Below are 21446 nucleotides of genomic sequence, written 5' to 3'. Positions count from 1 at the left end.
CAGTGTATCTGTACGATGGAGCTGCTGTCTCCACTGAGTAAACTTTCCAACATGTGTATATGATATGAAAAGCTCGTAGGTCGTGAGAATACATGCAGGGAGGTTTATGAAGACAACCGATCTAATGTCTTTAAGATTAAAACCACACCTTAATTAAGCTTCTTTATTGATTGGTATTACTTTATTATTCTCTGTGGCAGTTTATTTATTTTTCCAGTTACACAGATTCAGGTTCAGTTAAATGCACAGGCAATTGTAATTCCTGCTGAGTTTGGACCTTTTGCATACAGCATCTGTAGTTTGTTTTTTTTCAGCTTCACTAATTTCCTCATATATCAGAAAGTGAACTTTTGCCATCCTCCCACTGAGCATTTTGATCACCTAGCTAGAACTATGTCACACAAAGATATTTCTATGGAAAGTTTAGAAATGTTATCCACAGCAACGCACAGCTGCCTAGGCTTCAGTTTTCTCTTTCTTTCACCAAAAACTTAAGGACACTGTTTATTTCCTAGTATTCTGAGATGATCCAATAAATTAGCGGAACAACTAAAAGAAACTTGTTCTGAGACAAATACTGTATGTAGGGTGCCACATTTTTTCTCCTTAAAAAAAAAAACAATTGTATAGTTATCCATAGCTTCAAAACTTTCTTATTTCCAAGTATTCTGAGATTCCTGAGCCACTAAATTAGTGGAGTAACTAAACGCAACCTGTTCTGGGAGAAATATGCACTTCTGATCTTCTTTAACACTTTCTGAGTTAAGCAGACCATACACTGAGCACATTTCATCTGATTCCTGATTAACTATATGAAATTCACTAAGTGGGTGGTTTTGTCTGAACCCTTCTGCCCAAAATCCATAAGCTAAAAATTCCAAGGAGCCTGGAGGAAAATTGTTGGCTAAAGTGCTGACATTGTTGGGATGCAGAGCCTGCATCCCGCTGTGACCATTGCGATAGGTTAGCATGGTTTGAGGAACCAGTTAGATTTTTTCAACTTGTCTTTAGCCAAGGGCCCATTTGTAACCACAAACTCCTTGTCCATCATCTGTGCTGGTAATGTCAAAAAGTGGCATTCAACCCATGCTACAGTCTTTAGTGTTGGTTCCTGGGAAGAACATTAACACCAGGAACTTGTAAAAGTTTAGCTCCAGCTGCATGACTAAAGAAGCCACTGGCCCCAATGTTATTAATACAGACTTGAAAGCAGTCTTCCTCTTTACCTTCATTCTGATTGTTAATCAAGCTTTTGATGACAAGAGGGAGATGCCTCATTAGCCCACCACTTTGCTTGGCTTTGCATTAAAGAGTGCTTTGCAGTTTATTTGCATTTCTGGAAAGAATATAAGGGTATTTAATGATCACTTATCTATTGATCTTTTTTTTTTTTACTGATAAGCATTGGTTCACTTATTTGTTAAAAACACAAAATAAATCTTGTGCGGAACATTTTGAAAACACATTGGATCTCAATGGGGAAAAATATCATGCTGAATATCTATACTGATATGGATTGAATAATGTGTTAGGAACAAAAGGATGCCACATCGTTTGATAGAAATGAAAATGATCAACCTACAGGGGGCTGAATTTAAAGACACCCCAAAAATCAAAGTGAAAAAATGATGCAGCAGGCTAGTCCATTTTACTGAAATTTCATTACAGCAACCTAAAATGGTACCCAGCAGTTTGTATGGCCTCCACGTGCTTTTATGCATGCCTGACAACGTCGGGACATGCTCCTAATAAGATGACGGATGATGTCCTGGGGTATTTCCTCCCAGATCTGGACCAGAGCATCACTGAGCTCCTGAACAGACTGAGGTGCAACCTGACAGCGTCGAATGAACGAAACATAATGTCCCAGAGGTGTTCTATTGGATTTAGGTAAGGCAAGCATGGGGGCAATTCAATGGTATCAATTCCTTCATCCTTCAAGAACTGGCTGCATACTCTTGCCACATGAGGCCGGGCATTGTAGTGCACTAGGAGAAACCCAGGACCCACTGCACCAGCGTAGGGTCTGACAATGGGTTTAAGGATTTTATCCCGATACCTAAAGGCAGTCAGGGTGTCTAGCCTGTAGAGGTCTGTGTGTCCCTCCATGGATATGCCTCCCCAGACCATCACTGACTCACTACCAAACCGGTCATGCTGAACGATGTTACAGGCAGGATAACTTTCTCCATGGCTTCTCCAGACCCTTTCACGTCTGTCACATGTGCTCAGGGTGAACCTGCTCTCATCTGTGAAAAGCACAGGGCACCAGTGGCGGACCTGCCAATTCTAGTGTTCTATGGCAAATGCCAAACAAGCTCCACAGTGTCAAGCAGTTAGCACAGGGCCCACAAGAGGACATAGAGCCCTCAGGCCACCCTCATGAAGTCTGTTTCTGATTGTTTGGTCAGAGACATTTACACCAGGGCTCTGTTAGTGCTCATCCTGTTCCTCCTTGCACAAAGGAGCAGATACCGGTCCTGCTGATGGGTTAAGGACCTTATATGGCCCAGTCCAGCTCTCCTAGAGTAACTGTCTGTCTCCTGAAATTTCCTCCATGCTCTTGAGACTGTGCTGGGAGACAAAGCAAACCTTCAGGCAATGGCACATATTGATGTGCCATCCTGGAATAGTTGGACTGCCTGTGCAACCTCTATAGGGTCCAGGTATCGCCTCATGCGACCAGTAGTCACACTGACCCTAGCCAAATGCAAAACTAGTGAAAAAACAGTCAGAAAAGATGTGTAGGGAAAAATGTCAGTGGCCTCCATCTGCTAAACTACTCCTGTTTAGGAGGTTGTCTCATTGTTGCCCATCTAGTGCACCTGTTGTTAATTACCTTCATACCAAAGCAGCTGAAACTGATTAACAACTCCCTCTGCTACTTAATTGACCAGATGAATATCCCAGGAGTTTAAATGACTTGATGCAATACTCTGAGTAAAAAGTGTCCCTTAAATTTTTTTGAGCAGTGTTTTTTTACAACTACGTAAAAATACTACCAACAATAATCACAATGTAGACAGTATTTTCCCACCTTAAAGTACTATGTATTTATAGGCATGCAGCAGTAAAAAATTAGGACAACATAAAAAAAAAATACATATTAAAACAACTGCTAACTGTCAAGCATATAGTACAGTACTACTAGCAAATAAAAAAATCCTGTATAAATATATATTGATACCCTACCATAAAAAGACCCTGTCACCAGAGCATTGATGTAAAAAAGTCTCTTTGTTTTATTTTTTTATTTATTTCAGGTACTTATATAGCGCCGTCAATTTACGCAGCACTTTACATATACATTGTACATTTACATCAGTCCCTACCCTCAAGGAGCTTACAATCTAAGGTCCCTAACACACATTCATACATACTAGGGACAATTTGGACAGGATCCAATTAACCTACCAGCATGTCTTTGGAGTGTGGGAGGAAACCGGAGTACCCGGAGGAAACCCACGCAGGCACAGGGAGAACATGCAAACTCCAGGCAGGTAGTGTCGTGGTTGGGATTCGAACCAGTGACCCTTCTTACTGCTAGGCGAGAGTGCTACCCACTACACCACTGTGTCTTTGTAAGGTTATTTGTATATGTAAAGTATTTTAGGCATGTTATTTACCCTTGTGTAGACTAAAAGCTTGGAGAATTTAGCTGGGTGCTGCCATCTTGGTTGTGATGTCAGCAGACTAAGAACTTTCATTTAGGGACAATGTATAGTATTTCCCTTCCATCCTCCACCAGCAGCTATATAAAATTTCTGCCAGCACAGAGAGTAATTAGACACTACCAGAGGAGGAGAGGGCTATAACCTGCAAAGACGGAAGGGGCAGTATTAGGGCACATATATGGAAAACTTACTTTTAGCTACCATCTGGAAGAAAGGGTTCTTCCTATATTTCAATGCTAATGTGTCCATTAGGAAGAAGGCTCAGTATGGAAGTCCAGCAAAAGCCAGCATAAAGGGCTTCAATTAAAAAAAAAAAATGGTATTACGGCCAATCCCAAAGCCCGTTCGCAACTGAAAATGGCCCAGCCAGAACCAGACTCCAAACTTTCTGCCTTTTCTCCCAACGTCAACCTGCAACCAAACGTGTTGAACCCAGTGCCAGACCTTTATAAAATCTGGCATATCATCAACAACCAGGATTCCTGAGTTGACCCTTTAGAGGGCTCAGAGAGCCAGCGATACAAACCCAGGCTCCCATAAAGGTAAAATAATGACTCACCACAGATACCACATGATACTTTGCGATTCCCACAGTTCCAACAGATGGGCGCATAGTGGCCCTGGACCTGTGAAACACTCTGTGGCTAACTCACATGTTACACCAATAGTGTCTAGGAGAGACCAGTGCCCAAAGCAAACTACAGGCCAATCCTGCTTTTTTCTTACAGTAGGGTCTAGATATGGCCCCCAGGGTTATGCCAAGGTTCAGTCAATCCAGAAAGCTGCAGAATTAGCCCCAGTGGCCTTAAAGCAACTGAAGAATCCTGCTAGTTGAAAAAGATCTTGATTAAAAAAAAGAGGAAAATAACACACGATTTTCTTCCCTCAGAGCAAAGATGAGACTTCTGCAGCACAAAAATCGAAGCATGCCATGAGTGTGAGGGGTTACACTGGACTGGCTTTTAGCCCTTTTTTCCAGTGTCCAAGCTGCAGCTGCATATCCTATTGATCCTGAATAATGTCACTTAATGTATTAATAAAAAAGACACGAACAAGAAAAAAAAATTAGGCAGTTACACAGTTAGACTTTTCTAAGTAGAGTGTCTATCCTCCAGGGACACTAGCAAAAAAAATGAAGGATGCTAGGAGTGGGAGTGGTTATAGCAGGCTGATCACTGTTGCTTGTTTGCCAGTGTACAAACCCTCCTGTAGGTAGCAGTTTAGCCCAAATGTCGATGAACCCTGCATCCCTCAATAAGTGAAAAAGTAAAAGGCAAGAATCCCCTGTTCGGTACTTACACCTTCACATACTGATAGTGGTTTAGCGTTCCCAAACCTTACAAGATATTACCAAGCGGCCCTTCTACACGTAGTTGCCTCTTGGTCTACACTACACACCACATCTACAATAAATGAACTGAAATTGAGATTTCTTACTTATTTGCTATATCCACAATGCCTGTATCTGTGTTTTTTTTCTTTTGTTTATGAAAAATGAAAAACATTTTTTTTTTTTTTTTAGCTTGTCAGATTGCTTGAACTGACACCATATGCATGTTTCTTTGCATCTTTCTATCTGCGTCTGAACAGTGTATCAACATTGTGTCAGACAGTGCATTCCTGAACAGCAGCGGCAGCTTCTACAGCAGCTGCTTTCATGCAACAACTCCCTACTGTCATTTTGCCAGCAAGCAGTGGAGGGGGGTGTGGCAAAAGGGCAGAAGGACAGAACATATTACAGGCATCTTGTGTACTTTGAAAACTGAGCTTTCCACTAATAATGTGATAAAGGTAATATCACAAACCAACAGTGACAATTAAATTCCAGAAGAAAATGAATTATTATATTAAAATCCCACAGTGATCTTTCTAGGGATACTGTGCTGGTGTTTTTTAAATCATACAACTATGTGTATACAAATCTAACCCCCAACAAAAATATTATTAAACACAGTCCAACAGTGATCTTTCAAGTGATGCTGTGTCAGTGCTCTTTAAATCATACAACTGTGCTCTGTTTCACTTGTGCTTATGGTGCCCTATACTGACTTGCACTCACTACATGGTAGTGACCAGCTATCGCTAGTATGCTCTATTGCGCTTGTGGGGCATTCCCCTTGTTGATCACTGTCACTTGAATAAATCCACCTCCACTCGTTATGCCTGGGTAGTCACTCAGAGGGAAGGATGACAGCGAGAGACCTCATCACGTAAAACCACTTAATACATTTTATTTATAAAATAGGGTAGAGATACACTCAAGTTGAAAAGTGCCTTTTGTACCTGGCACCTGGTGTACACAGCATTTGTAAGTGGTGGGTATCGGCCGGCGTCGGAAGTCACATTTATTTTGTATTACTATACAGCACATATCATTACTGCAGCTGACAATTATTTATTTTTTTTTTTTCACATTAAACTAAGGTGCATGGTTTTTCATATATATTTTATCTTGTGTACTTTGATTGGGTTTTCTTTGGATGTCTGTAGTATGCACATCCTGTAATGAGTTGACAATTGTTTCCCAATTGTGCTCCTGCGCTGTCAGCTTGTCATATGCGGACCTGTCGGATACTACAACCAATCCGCTAATAACATTGCATGTTTATGGGTCACCATTATCACAATCAGTAAATTGGTCCACAGAAATCCATTTCTGGTAAAAGGACAGATAAACAGGAAGCGGCTGAAAAAGCATGGTGGAGATCAACAGCGCTTAGATGCAAAGAAGGATAAAAAAGTTGAACACTGTATCTTATGAAAAAGAATCAAGACAATTGTTTATCATAAGTGTGTTAACAAGCTAAATATTGTTCAGCTATGATTTAGATTCATTTTTAGAATAATGGATTGTGTGAAAACATTTACAGTATACATAATTAAGAAGGAGTGGTAACAAATGTCATGTCCAGGGCTCTTTGAGATATACTAAGAAGAACCCTTTATACATTAGCTTTTGTGGAGAGTTATATACTATAGAAAGTTGGAAAACACTCCGATAAAACATCAACTTACCAATTCTTGCCCATCCTGTAAAAGTGGCAGAAATGTGGCTTCCAAAATGGTGATCTGGTCTTTACTAAGTTTCTGCCACAATCCTATTAGCAGAATTATCAGCTGTGTTGCACTTTTCAGCTTTGTGAAAGCCCGGAACAGGCTATTCTGTAGTTCTTCAGCTGCATCTGCTATACCAATAACCTGTAAGATATACAAGATGCATCCAGTTTAATAATCCATTTTGAGATACACAAACTGTTCAGTTCATTTTGCCTACTGTTTTTGGTCTATTTTATTTTAACATTGCATCTTATGCAAATAAGATGTTCTGTGTGTATTAAAAATACCAGTGTATTATAAATACAGTATTAGTATATGTTACACAGATGTGTATATAATAATATAAAGTCTTTCAATCTGCTGCACCTAAAAGCCGAGCTGTTAAAAGACTATAGACTTAAAATGTTTTTCAAAAACAAAAAGTAAATAGGGTTAGCTCTCACTCACTTCTGTAGCTACAGACACTGTGGTGCACTCTAGTTTTCCACAACTGAAAGCACTTTCACTTTTATTTTGGTAGCTCAACTTCTGCTTGCCCTTTTCACAGGTGACTTGTCAGCCTTAAATTCTCTGATATTCTGCAATGTAAACACAGAGGAGGTGCACTGGGGATGGAGGGAGGGAGCAGAATGCCGAGACCCGACTTGAAGGGCTTCACTGCTTCTTTTGTGAGTTTTGAGGATGAGATGTTCGATAGCGTAGCTATAGAGCAGTGTTTCTCAACTCCAGTCCTCAAGGCGCACCAACAGGTCATGTTTTCAGGATTTCCACTATTTTGCACAGGTGATTTGATCAGTTTTCAATGCCTTAGTAATCACCACAGCCATTTCATCTGGGGGAAATCCTGAAAACATGACCTGTTGGTGCGCCTTGAGGACTGGAGTTGAGAAACACCGCTATAGAGGACAATGGGGGTTTGTTTTAAAGCATATTTACTCCTCTTTAGGAATATGAAAATATTGTAATCTCCGCAGCCTGACCACATTTCTACTCTACGCAAAAGTTATATATATACATATACACATATATACATACATATACACATACACCAATCAGCTATAACATTATAACCACTGACAGGTAAGGGGAATATCTCGTTAAAATTGTAATCTGAACAATGGTGGGATATATTAGGCAGCAGGTGACCATGTTGTCCAGGAAGTTTACGTGGTGAAAGCAAAAAAAATGGTCATTGCAGTTTGTTGTGTATGGGGCTGTGAAGCCCATGGTGACCCATGTCCACAGCCAAAAGCTTCTACAATGGTCATGAACATCAGAACTGGACTACGTAGCAATGGAAGAAGGTGGGCTTGGCCTGGTCTATCTATATATCTATATATATATAGATATATAGATATATATAAAATAAATAACACCTTATTTTAGCCAAAATGTTCTTTCTGGAAAATCCAGCATTTTTCAGATATTCTAGATTTCAATTTAATGTTTTTTACATTTGTCAGTAAAAGGACAGTAATCAGCACAGTAATTGCACTTTGTGGGTGATTTTATACAATATGCCATTTTGATATATGTAGATAGATTATGCTGTATGTCATCTTGTGTTTTTTTTCATTCAGACTTCTTAAATTAATTGTAAGGTTAATATGTTTGTACCAATACTTATTGCAGCATATAAGTATAGACTAAAGAATGCTTATGACTAGCGGTGGGATCCCTTGGATGCATGCCTATTAGCTTTCTGATAAAAAGGCTTTAGAGCTACCAAAGTGTTCAAAGCTATTGGACTGTGTTCATCATGCTATAGTTCCTGCCCTTAAAACTAGTAAGACACAAAATAGCTCTAAATTCTCCAGCAAGCGGGTCTGTTTTCTACAGCTGATGGCTGAGTGTGAAGAAATGAAGTTTGGCATACAACTATGTCATGAGGTCATGTGACATAATCTAAATGCTGGGCTATGAAAGAATTTACATAGTACATAGTAGGTAAGGTTGAATAAAGACAACAGTCCATCCAGTGTAGGTGTGTGTGTGTAGAAAAAAAAATTCTCATATCCCCTTAAATTGTTTACGTTAAGATGCACGTCCAAGAGTCTTTTAAAACTATCCATACTTCCTGCCAACACCACCGATTGTGGAATTGAGTTCCACATTCTTTCCGCCCTGACAGTGAAAAACCGCCTATGCAGCTTAAGGTTAAACCGCTTTCTTCCAGTCTCATTGTGTGGCCCCATGTCCTCTTATGCCCCGTACACACGGTCGGATTTTCCGACGGAAAATGTGTGATAGGACCTTGTTGTCGGAAATTCCGACCGTGTGTGGGCTCCATCACACATTTTCCATTGGAATTTCCGACACACAAAGGTTGAGAGCAGGATATAACATTTTCCGACAACAAAATCAGTTGTCGGAAATTCTGATCGTGTGTACACAAATCCGAAGCACAAAGTGCCACGCATGCTCAGAATAAATAAAGAGATAAAAGCTATTGGCCACTGCCCCGTTTATAGTCCCGACGTACGTGTTTTACGTCACCGCGTTTAGAACGATCGGATTTTCCGACAACTTTGTGTGACCGTGTGTATGCAAGACAAGTTTGAGCCAACATCCGTCGGAAAAAATCCATGGATTTTGTTGTTGGAATGTCCGAACAAAGTCCGACCGTGTGTACGGGGCATTACACTCCATGGGACTGAAAAGTTTCATACTTATGCTGGGATCCCCATTGAGATATTTGTACATCGAAATCATATCTTCTCTCAAATAAATTTAGCGCTTGTAGTCATTCCTCATAATTGAGGTCCTCCAGTCCCCATATTAATATAGTTGCCCTTCTGTGGACTCTATCCAGCTCCAGCACATCCCTTCTGAAGACTGGTGACCAGAACTGGACAGAATACTCCAGATGCAGCCGAATCAGAGTTTTATAAAGTGGCAGAAAAATCATTTTATCCTTGGAGTAAATTCCCTTTTTAATGCATGCTAAAATTCTGCTGGCTTTGGTAGCTGCTACTTGACACTGCATGCTATTGCTCAGTCTGTCTTCCCAATTTGATTGCGTAATTATAAGAAAAATACTTTAAAAGAATGACTTGTGCGCAAAAGATAATTGGATAAATGCTACAAGATGATATCGATATGGCATAAACCTCATTAAAATTTTGTAAATATATTTTACGCCTATTCAAGATAATATAGAAGATTTCTTGCTGTTACTTTATAAAAGGAGAATAAACAAGTTCAATCTCAGGTCTTGAAGAATAAAAATCTCCAGTGTACTGAGATCAGGTAAGGTCAAGCCTGCTCTTTAGAAAGCCAAATCAGTCACCTGTATGACTTATGAAGGCATACTCCTGCTAACGTAAAAATGATACGAAGGCCATATTGGATAGCAATAACTACCACAGGGAATCTTGGGCCACGACCTCCAGAGTAAACATGAATTTGCCACACTAAACTTCTCTAATATTTGTCTATTGTTCTTTGACATCAGTGCAGTAATAAACTTGCAACATGGATCACAGCCATACATACATACATATATATATATATATATATATATATATATATATATATATATATATATTCAAGAGATCTTTTGATTTGTCTATGAATACATTGAGAAATATTACATGTAAAAGAAAAATTTCCTATGCGATTCAATAATCCTTACAAATAATAATACATCCACTAAATGACAATAAAAAATCAAGATCTTCAGAACTACACAATGTAAGATATAAGTTGCTAACTAAGACTGTAAGAAAATATACAATGAATTACACACCACGACTCTTTTAGTTTCTACAGTATTGAAAGCATCCCAAAATGCCCATTCTCACCTTTAATTACCATTCCACATTCAGCAGAGTGGGTGTTCTAAACCCAGTTCACTACCATTGATTAATTATTGGTCTGTAAGAATTCACATACCAGTAACAGACAGGATATTAGCAGGAAAAAGCATGTCCCTTAAAGCGACCCTGTCATTCTTCTAAAAAAAAAAAGAAAATCAGGGAGCTGCACCCTGTAATAGAACATTAAGTCCACACCAGTGCAGCTTTGAAATCACGCTACTTCAGCACAATTTCAAAGATGCAGATCAGTGCAATTCAGATCTCCGGTTTCATTGCGGCTTGCTACTTCATTTAACCACCTCAATACTGGGCACTTTCACCCCCTTCCTTCCCAGACCAATGTTCAGAATTCCGTGCTCTCAGATTTTCAATGACAATTACTCAGTCATGCTACACTGTACTTAAATGAAATTTTTATCATTTTGTTCACACAAATAGAGCTTTCTTTTGGTGGTATTTATTCACCACTGGGTTTTTTATTTTTTGCGATATAAGCGAGAAAGTGGAAATTTGTAAAAAAAACAATATTTTCTAATTTCTGTTTTAAAAGAAATCCAATAAAATCAAATTTCATCATAAATTTAGGCCAGAATGTATTCTGCTACATGTCTTTGGTTAAAAAAATCCAGATAAGTGTATATTGGTTTGTGTAAAAGTTATACTGTCTACAAGCTATGCATCACTGAAAATGGATCAATCCTGATATACTGATTGCCCATCTCATTTCCTGAGGCCCTAAAATGTCAGGAAAGTACAAATATCCCCCAAATGACCCAATTTTGTAAAGATGACAGTCCAAGGTATTTAGTAAGAGGCATAGTGAGTTTTTTTTACCCAAAATTGTTTAGAAAATTAAGATTTTCTTTTCTCCACAAAATTGTCATATTAACAAGTTATTTCTCACATATGGCATAGGTAAACTTGCAATTACACCCCAAAATATAATCTGCTACTTCTCCTGAGTATGGCGATACCACATGTGTGAGACTTTTCCACAGCCTGGCCACATACAGAGGCCCAACATGCAGGGAGCACCATCAGGTGTTCTAGGAGCATAAATTACACATTTAGTTTCCTGACTACCTATCACATTTTTGAAGGCCCTGGAGCACCAGGACAGTGGAATTACCCACTAAATGACACCATTTCAGGAAGCAAACACCCCAACGTATACTTTTTGAGGCATAATGAGTCTTTTGAACATGTTATTTTTTCCACAAGTTTTTGGAAAATGTGGAAAGAAAATGAAAATCTATTTTTTTTTTACACAAAGTTGTCAATTTATAAGATATTTCTAACACATAGCATGTACATAGCAAAAATTACACCCCAAAATACATTCTGCTACTCCTGAGTATGGCAATACCACATGTGAGACTTTCCACAGCCTGGCCACATACAAAGGCCCAACATTCAAGTAGCACCGTCAGGCATTCTAAAGGTATAAATTACACATTTACTGACTACCTATCACATTTTTGAAGGTTCCTGAACCTCTTTGTTAGGATTCTGTCCTCCACCGTTTCCATTTCAGAGCCACTGCTTTCTACTGGCTCATACTCGCTATCCGAGTCTGACGGAGAGAGTTCTCCGCTACTCTCATCCGACATACTCTGGAGTATATGGAAAGCCTCCTCGTTATTGAATAATTTTTTAGCCAGGTTGACAAATTACTGGGACAGATGTGGCAGATGATCACAGAAAGATGTGTGACAGATGTTGATCACTGGGACGGATTTGGCAGATCGTGGACAGATGTGTACAGATGTGCACCTGGACAGATGTGGCAGATGATCACATGGGGCAGAAGTGGCAGATGAAAATGGACAGATGTGTGCAGATGTGCACTGTGACAGATGTGGCTGATCATGGACAGATGTGGCAGATGTTTACTGGGAGAGATGTGGCAGATGTTCACTGAGACAGATGTGACAGATGATCATGGACAGATGTGCACCATATGTGCACAGATGATCACAGACAGATGTGCGCCGGTGATCACAGACAGCTGTGGCAGATGATCATGGACAGATGTTTGCCAGATGTGCGCAAATGATCACAGATACATGTGGCAGATGATCACAGAGAGATGTGGCAGATGATCACTGGGTCAGATGTGGCAGATGATCACTGGGTCAGATGTGGCAGATGATCACTGGGTCAGATGTGCGCAGATGTTCAATGGGGCAGATGTTCTTTGGGACATCTAATTTTACTGGGACAGGTGTTTTTCACTGTGTGGGGACACTAGCTGAGTGATCAGTGTGTAAAAAACAGCCCATACTGATCCCTGGCTCGCAGCACCGATCCGTTCTTCTCACTGAAAGGCTCCATGTGAGGAGAAGGAGAGACGATCACCTGGCAACGGCTCTCTATTTACATTACATGATGGCGGTGATTGGACACAGCCATTATGTGATCAGGAGGGTCAATCACAAAGCCCTCCTGACGATCGTAGTTGCGGCGTATCCAGGGGACACGAGTACATCGGATCAAGCAACTGTGCGGGCAGGCGACCGCGCGATCCCACTCTTTCTGAGAGACATTCAGGAATGTCCACTCAGAAGGACGAAACACCCACCTGGCCGTTTATATGCAGTGACCGGGAGGGAGGAGGTTAACAGAAGTCAATGCAAGTCACAATGAAATCCCAAAAAAGTAGTGCAGGAACCTTTTTCAAAGTCGTTGCGACTTGAGTCACAACAATTTGAACTGTTCCATTGCTGGCAATGGGGTGTGAATTGTCATGAGATTTTGAACTGTTAAATCACATGACAAATCGCACTGGTGTGAACCAGGGCTAATGCCTCACTAATGGGCACAAGAGTCTCTTCTTCTCTCCCTTACAGAGCTAGGAGTACTGCTGCTATTTGACACTACACAGTTCAGGGTCCGGTGACAGAAACCATGGTGCTCAGCAGGGAATATGCTATCGGACACACCTGGAAGTGTTCAGTAGTAGGCCTCATGCACACTGGATGATTTTACAGCTGCTGTTTTTGGCTTCAGATTTTTTTTCTGCAGTCAACAAACTCCCCAGCATGTTATTCTATGTGTCCATGCACACATAGACTGTTATCAGCAGTTATTGGCAGGGGCGTTTTCTAGCTGGAAAAAAACCCAGAACTAGTGAGTTTTGAGAGGAGTTTTTCAGCTGTAAAAATGCTCAAAGCTGAAAACTTTTTTCTTCTATTGCACAAGGAAGCTTCCTAAATTATTTTACAGAAGTGATGGAGTTGTTTTAAAAGCAACAGCCCAAGACGTGCTGGGCTCAACTTGCCCATCTGACTGTGGCAGAAAAATAAAATAAAATAAAAACAGGAGACATCAGCAATGTTAATGAGAACATAAAAACCTGACTCCTGTGAGAACGCACCGAATTACCTTCTATAAGAATACTATACAATTATATAAGAGTACTTCATATAGGCGACTCAGTGTACATCTTGAGCATTTATGCGTTCCTTGATTATCCGATTGAGAGTGAATACTGCTGTGCAAAATGTAAGCACATTTTTTCCCTGGAAGCCCAGGTTCTGAATCTGGGGAAGCAACTGTCAGCACTGAGAAGTCCTTCCATACTAAAGGAAAGCCAGGAACGTACACGGCAGGTGCCAGCAGGGGTAAGCACAGAGACGGGTGGAGACAAAGAGATGCAGGCACTAGGAAAGAGTAGATGGGTGAGAGTCAGGAAGGGTAGAGGGGGAAGTGCCAGTGAGGCCGATCCAGGGCTGGAGCATCCCAATAAGTACGCCCCATTGAGTGACATTGGTGAAACCAGTCAGGGACCAGCACTGCTGGAGCTGAGGGACTCTCCTAGCTGCTAGGGGGGGAAAGCGAAGGGAAAGGAAAGAGAGATTCTGGTGGTAGGGGACTCAATTCTTAGAAGGACAGAGAGGGCAATCTATAACAAAGACCTGAAGCGCTGAACTGTATGTTGTCTACCGGGCGCTCGGGTTCGGCTGAGGAAGACCCAGTTGTCATGGTGCACGTTGGCACCAATGACAAAGTCAGAGGCACATGGAGCTAAATTGAGGAAAAGGACCTCCAAGGTAGTATTCTCAGGAATACTACTGGTACATCGAGCCACACCAGTAAGGCAGAGGGAGATTAGGGAAGTAAACAAGTGGCTGAGGAGCTGGTGTAGTAAGGAAGGGTTTGGGTTCCTGAAGGACTGGGTCGACTTCTCAGTCGATAACCAGTACTATAGAAGGGATGGACTGCACCTAAATGAGGAGGGTGCTGATCAGCTGGGAATGAAGATGGCCAAAACGTTAGAGGGGTTTTTAAACTAGGCAACGGGGGGAGGGCCCAGAGGTAGAGATAGTCAGCGCGGAACATATTCCAGAGGGTAGTATTGGGGGCATCAGTGGTAGGTTGACCAAAGCACATAAACCCAAGGTAAGTAGAGTAGCAAGTCCTAGTTGCAATCTCGGAACACCCAATAAGAGGATAATATGCGACCAGTCTAAACTACGTGGCATGTTCACCAATGCCAGGAGCCTGGCGGACAAGATGGGTGAACTAGAGATACTGTTGTACGAGGAGGATTTGGATTTTGTGGGAATTTCAGAGACCTGGTTCAACAGCTCTCATGATTGGCTGGCAACCATTCAAAGGTATACCCTTTATCACAAGGATAGAGAGGGTAAAAAAGAAGGAGGGGTATGCCTATATAATTTAGGTAACAGCGATCACAGGTCAATTGGCTTCAGTATAAATCATACAAATAGGAAACATAAGGGGAATACAAAGTCACTGAATTTCAATAGAGCCAACTTCCCTAAACTACGAACCTTGCTAGAAGGCATAAATTGGGATAAAACCCTAGGAACAAAGAACACGGAGGAGAGATGGGTTTGCTTTAAGAGCATATTAAATAAGGGCATTAGCCAATGCATTCCATTGGGTAATACATTTAAAGGAGCGAACAAAAGTCCTGGATGGTTTAATTCCAATGTAAGAATGCATATAAAAGCAAAGGAGCAGGCCTTCAAAAAATACAAGGTTGAGGGATCACCATCAGCATTCAGACTTTATAAAGAATGCAACAAGAAATGTAAGGGTGCAATAAGGACGGTTAAGATAGAACATGAAAGACACATAGCGGAGGAGAGCAAAAAAAAAAAATCCCCCAAAATTCTTTAAGTATGTAAACAGTAAAAAAGGGAGGACAGAACATATTGGCCCCATAAAGAATGAGGAAGGACATCTGGTTACAAAGGATGGGGAGATGGTGAAGGCATTGAATTTATTCTTCTCCTCAGTCTTCACGAGGGAATCGGGGGGCTTCAGTAACCAAAACTGCAGTGTTTATCCTCATGACACATCACAGGAAGCACCTCCATGGTTAACAGAGGACAGAATTAAAATTAGACTTAGGAAACTTAACATTAATAAGTCACCGGGACCAGATGGCTTGCACCCGAGGGTATTTAGGGAACTCAGTCAAGTAATTGCCAGACCATTGTTCCTAATTTTACTGAAACTCTACTGACTGGAAAGGTACCAGCTGATTGGAGAAAAGCCAATGTAGCACCAATATTTAAAAAGAGCCTAAAATACATCCCTGGGAATTACAGACCAGTTAGCCTAACATCAATAGTATGGGATGATAAGGAACTATATACAAGATTTTAGTAATGAGAACGGTATAATTAGCAGTAATCAGCATGGATTCATGAAGAATCGTTCTTGCCAAACCAATCTATTACCTTCTATGAGGAGGTGAGTTGCCATCTAGATAAAGGAAGGCTCGTAGATGTGGTGTATCTGGATTTTGCAAAAGCATTTGATACAGTTCCCCATAAACGTTTACTGTACAAAATAAGGTCCGTTGGCATGGACCATAGGGTGAGTACATGGGTTGGAAACTGGCTACAAGGGCAAGTTCAGAGGGTGGTGATAAATGGGGAGTACTCTGAATGGTCAATGGTGGGTAGTGGGGTACCCCAGGGTTCTGTGCTGGGACCAATCCTGTTTAATTTGTTCATATACGACCTGGAGGATGGGGTAAACATTTCAATCTCTGTATTTGTGGCTGATACTAAGCTAAGCAGGGCAATAACTTCTCCACAGGATGTGGAAACTTTGCAAAAAGATCTGAACAAATTAATGGGGTGGGCAACTACATGGCAAATGAGGTTCAATGTAGAAAAATGTAAAATAATTAATTTGGGTGGCAAAAATATGAATGCAATCTATACAATGGGGGAAGGACCTCTGGGGGAATCTAGGATGGAAAAGGACCTGGGGGTACTAGTAGATGATAGGCTCAGCAATGGCATGCAATGCCAAGCTGCTGCTAACAAAGCAAACAGAATATTGGCATGCATTAAAAAGGGGATTAATTCCAGAGATAAAACAATAATTCTCCCGCTCTATAAGACTCTGGTTCGGCTGCACCTAGAGTATGCTGTCCAGTTCTGGGCACCAGTCCTCAGGAAGGATGTACTGGAAATGGAGCGAGTACAAAGAAAGGCAAAAAAGCTAATAAAGGGTCTGGAGGATATTAGTTATGAGGAAAGGTTGCGAGCACTGAACTTATTCTCTCTGGAGAAGAGACGCTTGAGAGGGGATATGATTTCAATTTACAAATACCATACTGGTGACCCCACAATAGGGATAAAACTTTTTTGTGGAAGGGAGTTAAGACACATGGCCACTCATTCAAATTAGAAGAAAAGAGATTTAACCTTAAACTACGTAGAGGGTTCCACAGGCGGTGGTCTCAGCGGGGGGCATCGATAGTGTCAAGAAACTATTAGATAAGCACCTGAACGACCGCAACATACAGGGATATACAAGGTAATGCTGACATATAATCACACACATAGGTTGGACTTGATGGACTTGTGTCTTTTTTCGACCTCACCTACTATGTAACTATGTAACATGTATAGGTGTAGTCAGTGGTGGCTGGTGCTCCATTTTTGGGAGGGACCAGGTGCATGGATTAGGGGGGCAGCACCCCTGCACCCCTTATGGATGGGCCGCCACTGGGTGTAGTAGAAACAAAACCTTGTGACCTTTGCAAGATACTGTATATCAGTATATTTGTTCTTCAAGTCTTTGAACTATTTAGCAATGGATACTCTAATTTATAGCACCTGAAGAACTATAGTACTTGCGGTCTCATCTCTTCATTCTCTTATCCGAGACAAGCAAGAAAGAGTCTGAATGTTTGCTTTTGGCAACAAAAAGAGTTCTTACTTTGGACACTTTCAATCATGCAAGCCAAATAAGATCTTAAAATTCTAAGAAAAAAAATTTGCTAACCTACTACTTCCTTGGACAGGTTTCAGAAAACCAATAAACGATCTGATGAAGCAATACGAGAGAAAGCACACAGGTTAGGTGCACACAGCCAGTCATTCATAAAAAAATAAAATCCTGAAATAAATCCTCTCTTTTTATGTCTGCTGTAAGATAAAGGAAAGTAAGTCACTAAAAAAAAAAAAAAACTAATGTTTGATAGGCAAAAAAACAGCCCCCATGTGGAATACAACTTTATATTCTTCCACTTTACAATGTGCTACATTTGTGTGATATCATGAGCTGTTAAAGCTGGAAGAATGTTTCCTATATTAACATTGTAAATTTACTGTGCATATATATACAATACAAGGTAGAATACAAATGTTTTAAAGTTTTGTAGAAGTTATAGCAAGCCTTTAATGCATAAGATTCCAGATGAAGCACCACGATGGATATGTAAAGATCACCATCTAGCATTATTGGAAACCCAACTCTACTTGCACAGCATCAGGCAAAGCAGTCCAATCAAGGAACCTGATATTTCAGTTAAGTTTTATTTTTAAACTGATAGCAGACTGTGGTCAGTTACCCACCATGAAATGACTGCTATACATACATTTTATGGTAAAGTAGATCTAAACTCAAAGAGCAAAGATAGGGAACATCCACAAATGTTAAAGTGCCTAAGCAGTACACTGAAAATGTTCCTTTTGTGTCGAATCTGTCTTAAAAAGTAGCAGCACTTTCTGATGTGCCTGTGCTTAGGCTCTCCTGTGCCTAAAGACATATAGCTGTATATCTGCAGTGGGAGATCTTCAAAGGCACTGCTGCCTCTGACTGCTAGTCCCGCCAGATTCAAAGTGAGATTTGGTAATGTCTCTACTGTGATGCTCACTTCTCTTCTGCGGCTTCTTGAATATGCCATTACCAGTCATTAATTGGCTGCTCTGGCAGCAGGAAGCAAATCCCTGCCTCCACCAAGGTGGCTGCCTCCATACAGAGACATGGTGAAGAACAAGCCATGGCAAGGCAGTATTGAGAAAAAGATCAACTGCAGGGACCCCACATGCAATACCGGTGACTAGTCCTTTGTCCCCTGTTTGCCTTTGTTGGGCAAAGCATTCACAGTTCAGGTGCTCTTTAAACATATAGTATATGTAGATATGTCTTTATCTGCTATGTAATTAAAAGAGCATGTTTTGGTTAAATAGGTGTGTTACTAGAAAATCTGTATTTTTGCTGGTTGTTATACAGCTGTTATAGCTGGAGAAAAGCTTTGTAAAACAGCCAAGTTTTAACAATGTTTCTGAAGATGAGCAGGATGGAGATTTTGGGTTTTATTTTTATCAGTGGTTACACGAGTCAGCCAATTTTCTTACGTTCAGGTTCTAAATTCCAAAGCCTTTACAGAGATAACGTATCACTGTGCCACAATGGTCCTTGTAAAGTGTATTCACAAGGTAGCCTCTAACTAAATACTTTTGATCCCGGCAAGAATAGGTTCATCTGATCTATACCTGGCTGTGGCTGAATGACTTGCTTTGTTAGGGGAAAACTGTCTGCTGCATAATATGTCCATGGTTTGTAAGTAATAGAATGGCGCCAGTATGACAGTGCAGCACAAAATGTCACAGTGTAAACACTTTTTTGTTACAATGTTTTTCATTCTTTTAATGCTGCAGAATCAGCTCAGATGGAATTCCAGAGACCAATGGACACAGATTGTTTTCTGATAAAGCACAAAAACATTTAAAGAATCCTGATGAGACCTTTTATCACAAGCTTAGCTAGGTCAATGGATGTATTTAGTTGCTTTTTGTTACAATAATTCACTTTTTACATGATACAGTCATTAAGTAAGGGAAAAAAGTCTTAAAGTGGGAATTTGTAGTAGTGGCCGCCACTTAACACCTCTGACTCCCAGTCTTTATCTGTATACATTTATATAAACAACAGTACAATTTTCGGCACCCTATTACTCGGGGCTTAAAGCATGTCTCCATTCTTTATCTTATCTTGATGAGAAATAACTTTGAAAAACTTCCCCTATCATTTCTAGCCACAACTATCTTGAGTAAGGGCAGATGATTCATTTATTTTTTACTTCCAGGAATCCATTGGCCCTTAACCACTTGCCGACCGTTGCACACCGATATATGTCGGCACAATGGCAGTGGTGGGCAAATGGGCGTACCTGTACATCCCCTTTAACTGGCGGGGGTAGTGGGCGCGCCACCATGTACAGGGTGACCACGGGGACTCGATGTCTGCCGGTCTCCCGGTGATCATGTCACGGAGCCGCAGAACGGGGAAGTGCCTATGTAAACAAGGCATTTCCCCTTTCTGCCTTGTGTCATGACATAGCTCACTGCTCCCTGTCATTGGGAGCAGTGATCGCTGTCATGTGAGTTGAAGCCCATGCCCCCACAGTTAGAATCACTCCCTAGGACACACTTAACCCCTTCATCGCCCCCTAGTGGTTAACCCCGTCACTGCCAGTGTAATTTACACAGTAATCAGTGCATTTTTATAGCACTGATAGCTGTATAAATGACAATGGTCCCAAAATAGTGTCAAAAGTGACCGTTGTATCCGCCATAATGTCGCAGTCACGATAAAAATTGCAGATCGCCGCAATTAGTAGTAAAAAAAAAATAATAATACAAATGCCAAAAAACTATCCCCTATTTTGTAGACACTATAAATTTTGCGCAAACCAATCAATATACGTTTATTGCGAATTTTTTTACCAAAAATATGTAGAATACATATCGGCCTAAACTGAGAAAAAAAATTTGTTTTTTTATATATTTTTGGGGGATATTTATTATAGTAAAAAGTAAAAAATATTGCTTTTTTTTTCAAAATTGTCGCTCTTTTTTTGTTTATAGCGCAAAAAATAAAAATCGCAGAGGTTATCAAATACCACCAAAAAAAAGCTCTATTTGTGCGAAAAAAACCGGACATGAATTTTGTTTGGGTGCAATGTCGCATGACTGTGCAATTGTCAGTTAAAGCGACGTAGTGCCGAATCACAATAAAAAAAATGCCCATGAAGACTCCTGAGATGTATGACATTTTGGCCTAGGCCAGAAGCCAGGAAGCAACTGAAGGAATGTAAAAAAAAAAAGTTTACTAAAAAAGTTTTAAATCAGTAAATATTCTATACCTTCCTATCTATTTACTAAGGCTTGGAGCAAGAGGATTAAAAATAGGTAATGTTGATTGAGAGAGTTTAGTTCCGGTTTACGGGTGTTCTACGATCACAGCATACAGTACACTTTCATTTTATAACATCAGCATTGCAATAGCAATACAAACAATAGTTATTCTTGACAATCCAATATAACGTTTCTAAAATGTTCGTACATGTTGTGATTGCTGCCTGTCTGCTGGCCATCTCATTCCACAACTTCTTGGATTCGTTGCAGCTTCTTCTCTGCTGTTTGCTTTCAATTTCTAGGGACTACCTATCCCATGGTACTTTGCTACCTGCAATCTGTGATTCCTGTACTGACTCTCTCTGAAACATGTGCCACAGCACTGCTTACTGACAGGGCACAATGAATATGTGTCACAGAATTCAAGAAAGTAAATATGTGGGGATCTTCATAAAGTAGGTTTACAACTTTGAAGATCA

The 21446-nt window shown here is 40.5% G+C and overlaps 1 protein-coding gene across 5 annotated transcripts in view; it reads right to left on the bottom strand.

Annotated features, from left to right (window-relative positions):
• BBS9 (Bardet-Biedl syndrome 9) overlaps nucleotides 1-21446 on the bottom strand; it is a 580121-nt gene that overhangs the window by 97092 nt on the left and 461583 nt on the right. For all 5 annotated transcript variants that reach the window (XM_073630475.1, XM_073630476.1, XM_073630474.1 and 2 more), the window contains one exon: nucleotides 6690-6872. In XM_073630475.1, coding sequence (XP_073486576.1) covers nucleotides 6690-6872 — 183 coding nt within the window. The remainder of the gene's footprint in view (nucleotides 1-6689; nucleotides 6873-21446) is intronic.

Source organism: Aquarana catesbeiana, linkage group LG05, assembly GCF_042186555.1.
Source record: "Aquarana catesbeiana isolate 2022-GZ linkage group LG05, ASM4218655v1, whole genome shotgun sequence".
NCBI classification, from domain to species: domain Eukaryota; kingdom Metazoa; phylum Chordata; class Amphibia; order Anura; family Ranidae; genus Aquarana; species Aquarana catesbeiana.
The sequence above is the reverse complement of the archived record's forward strand: the minus strand, read 5'-3'. Positions and strand labels throughout refer to the sequence as shown.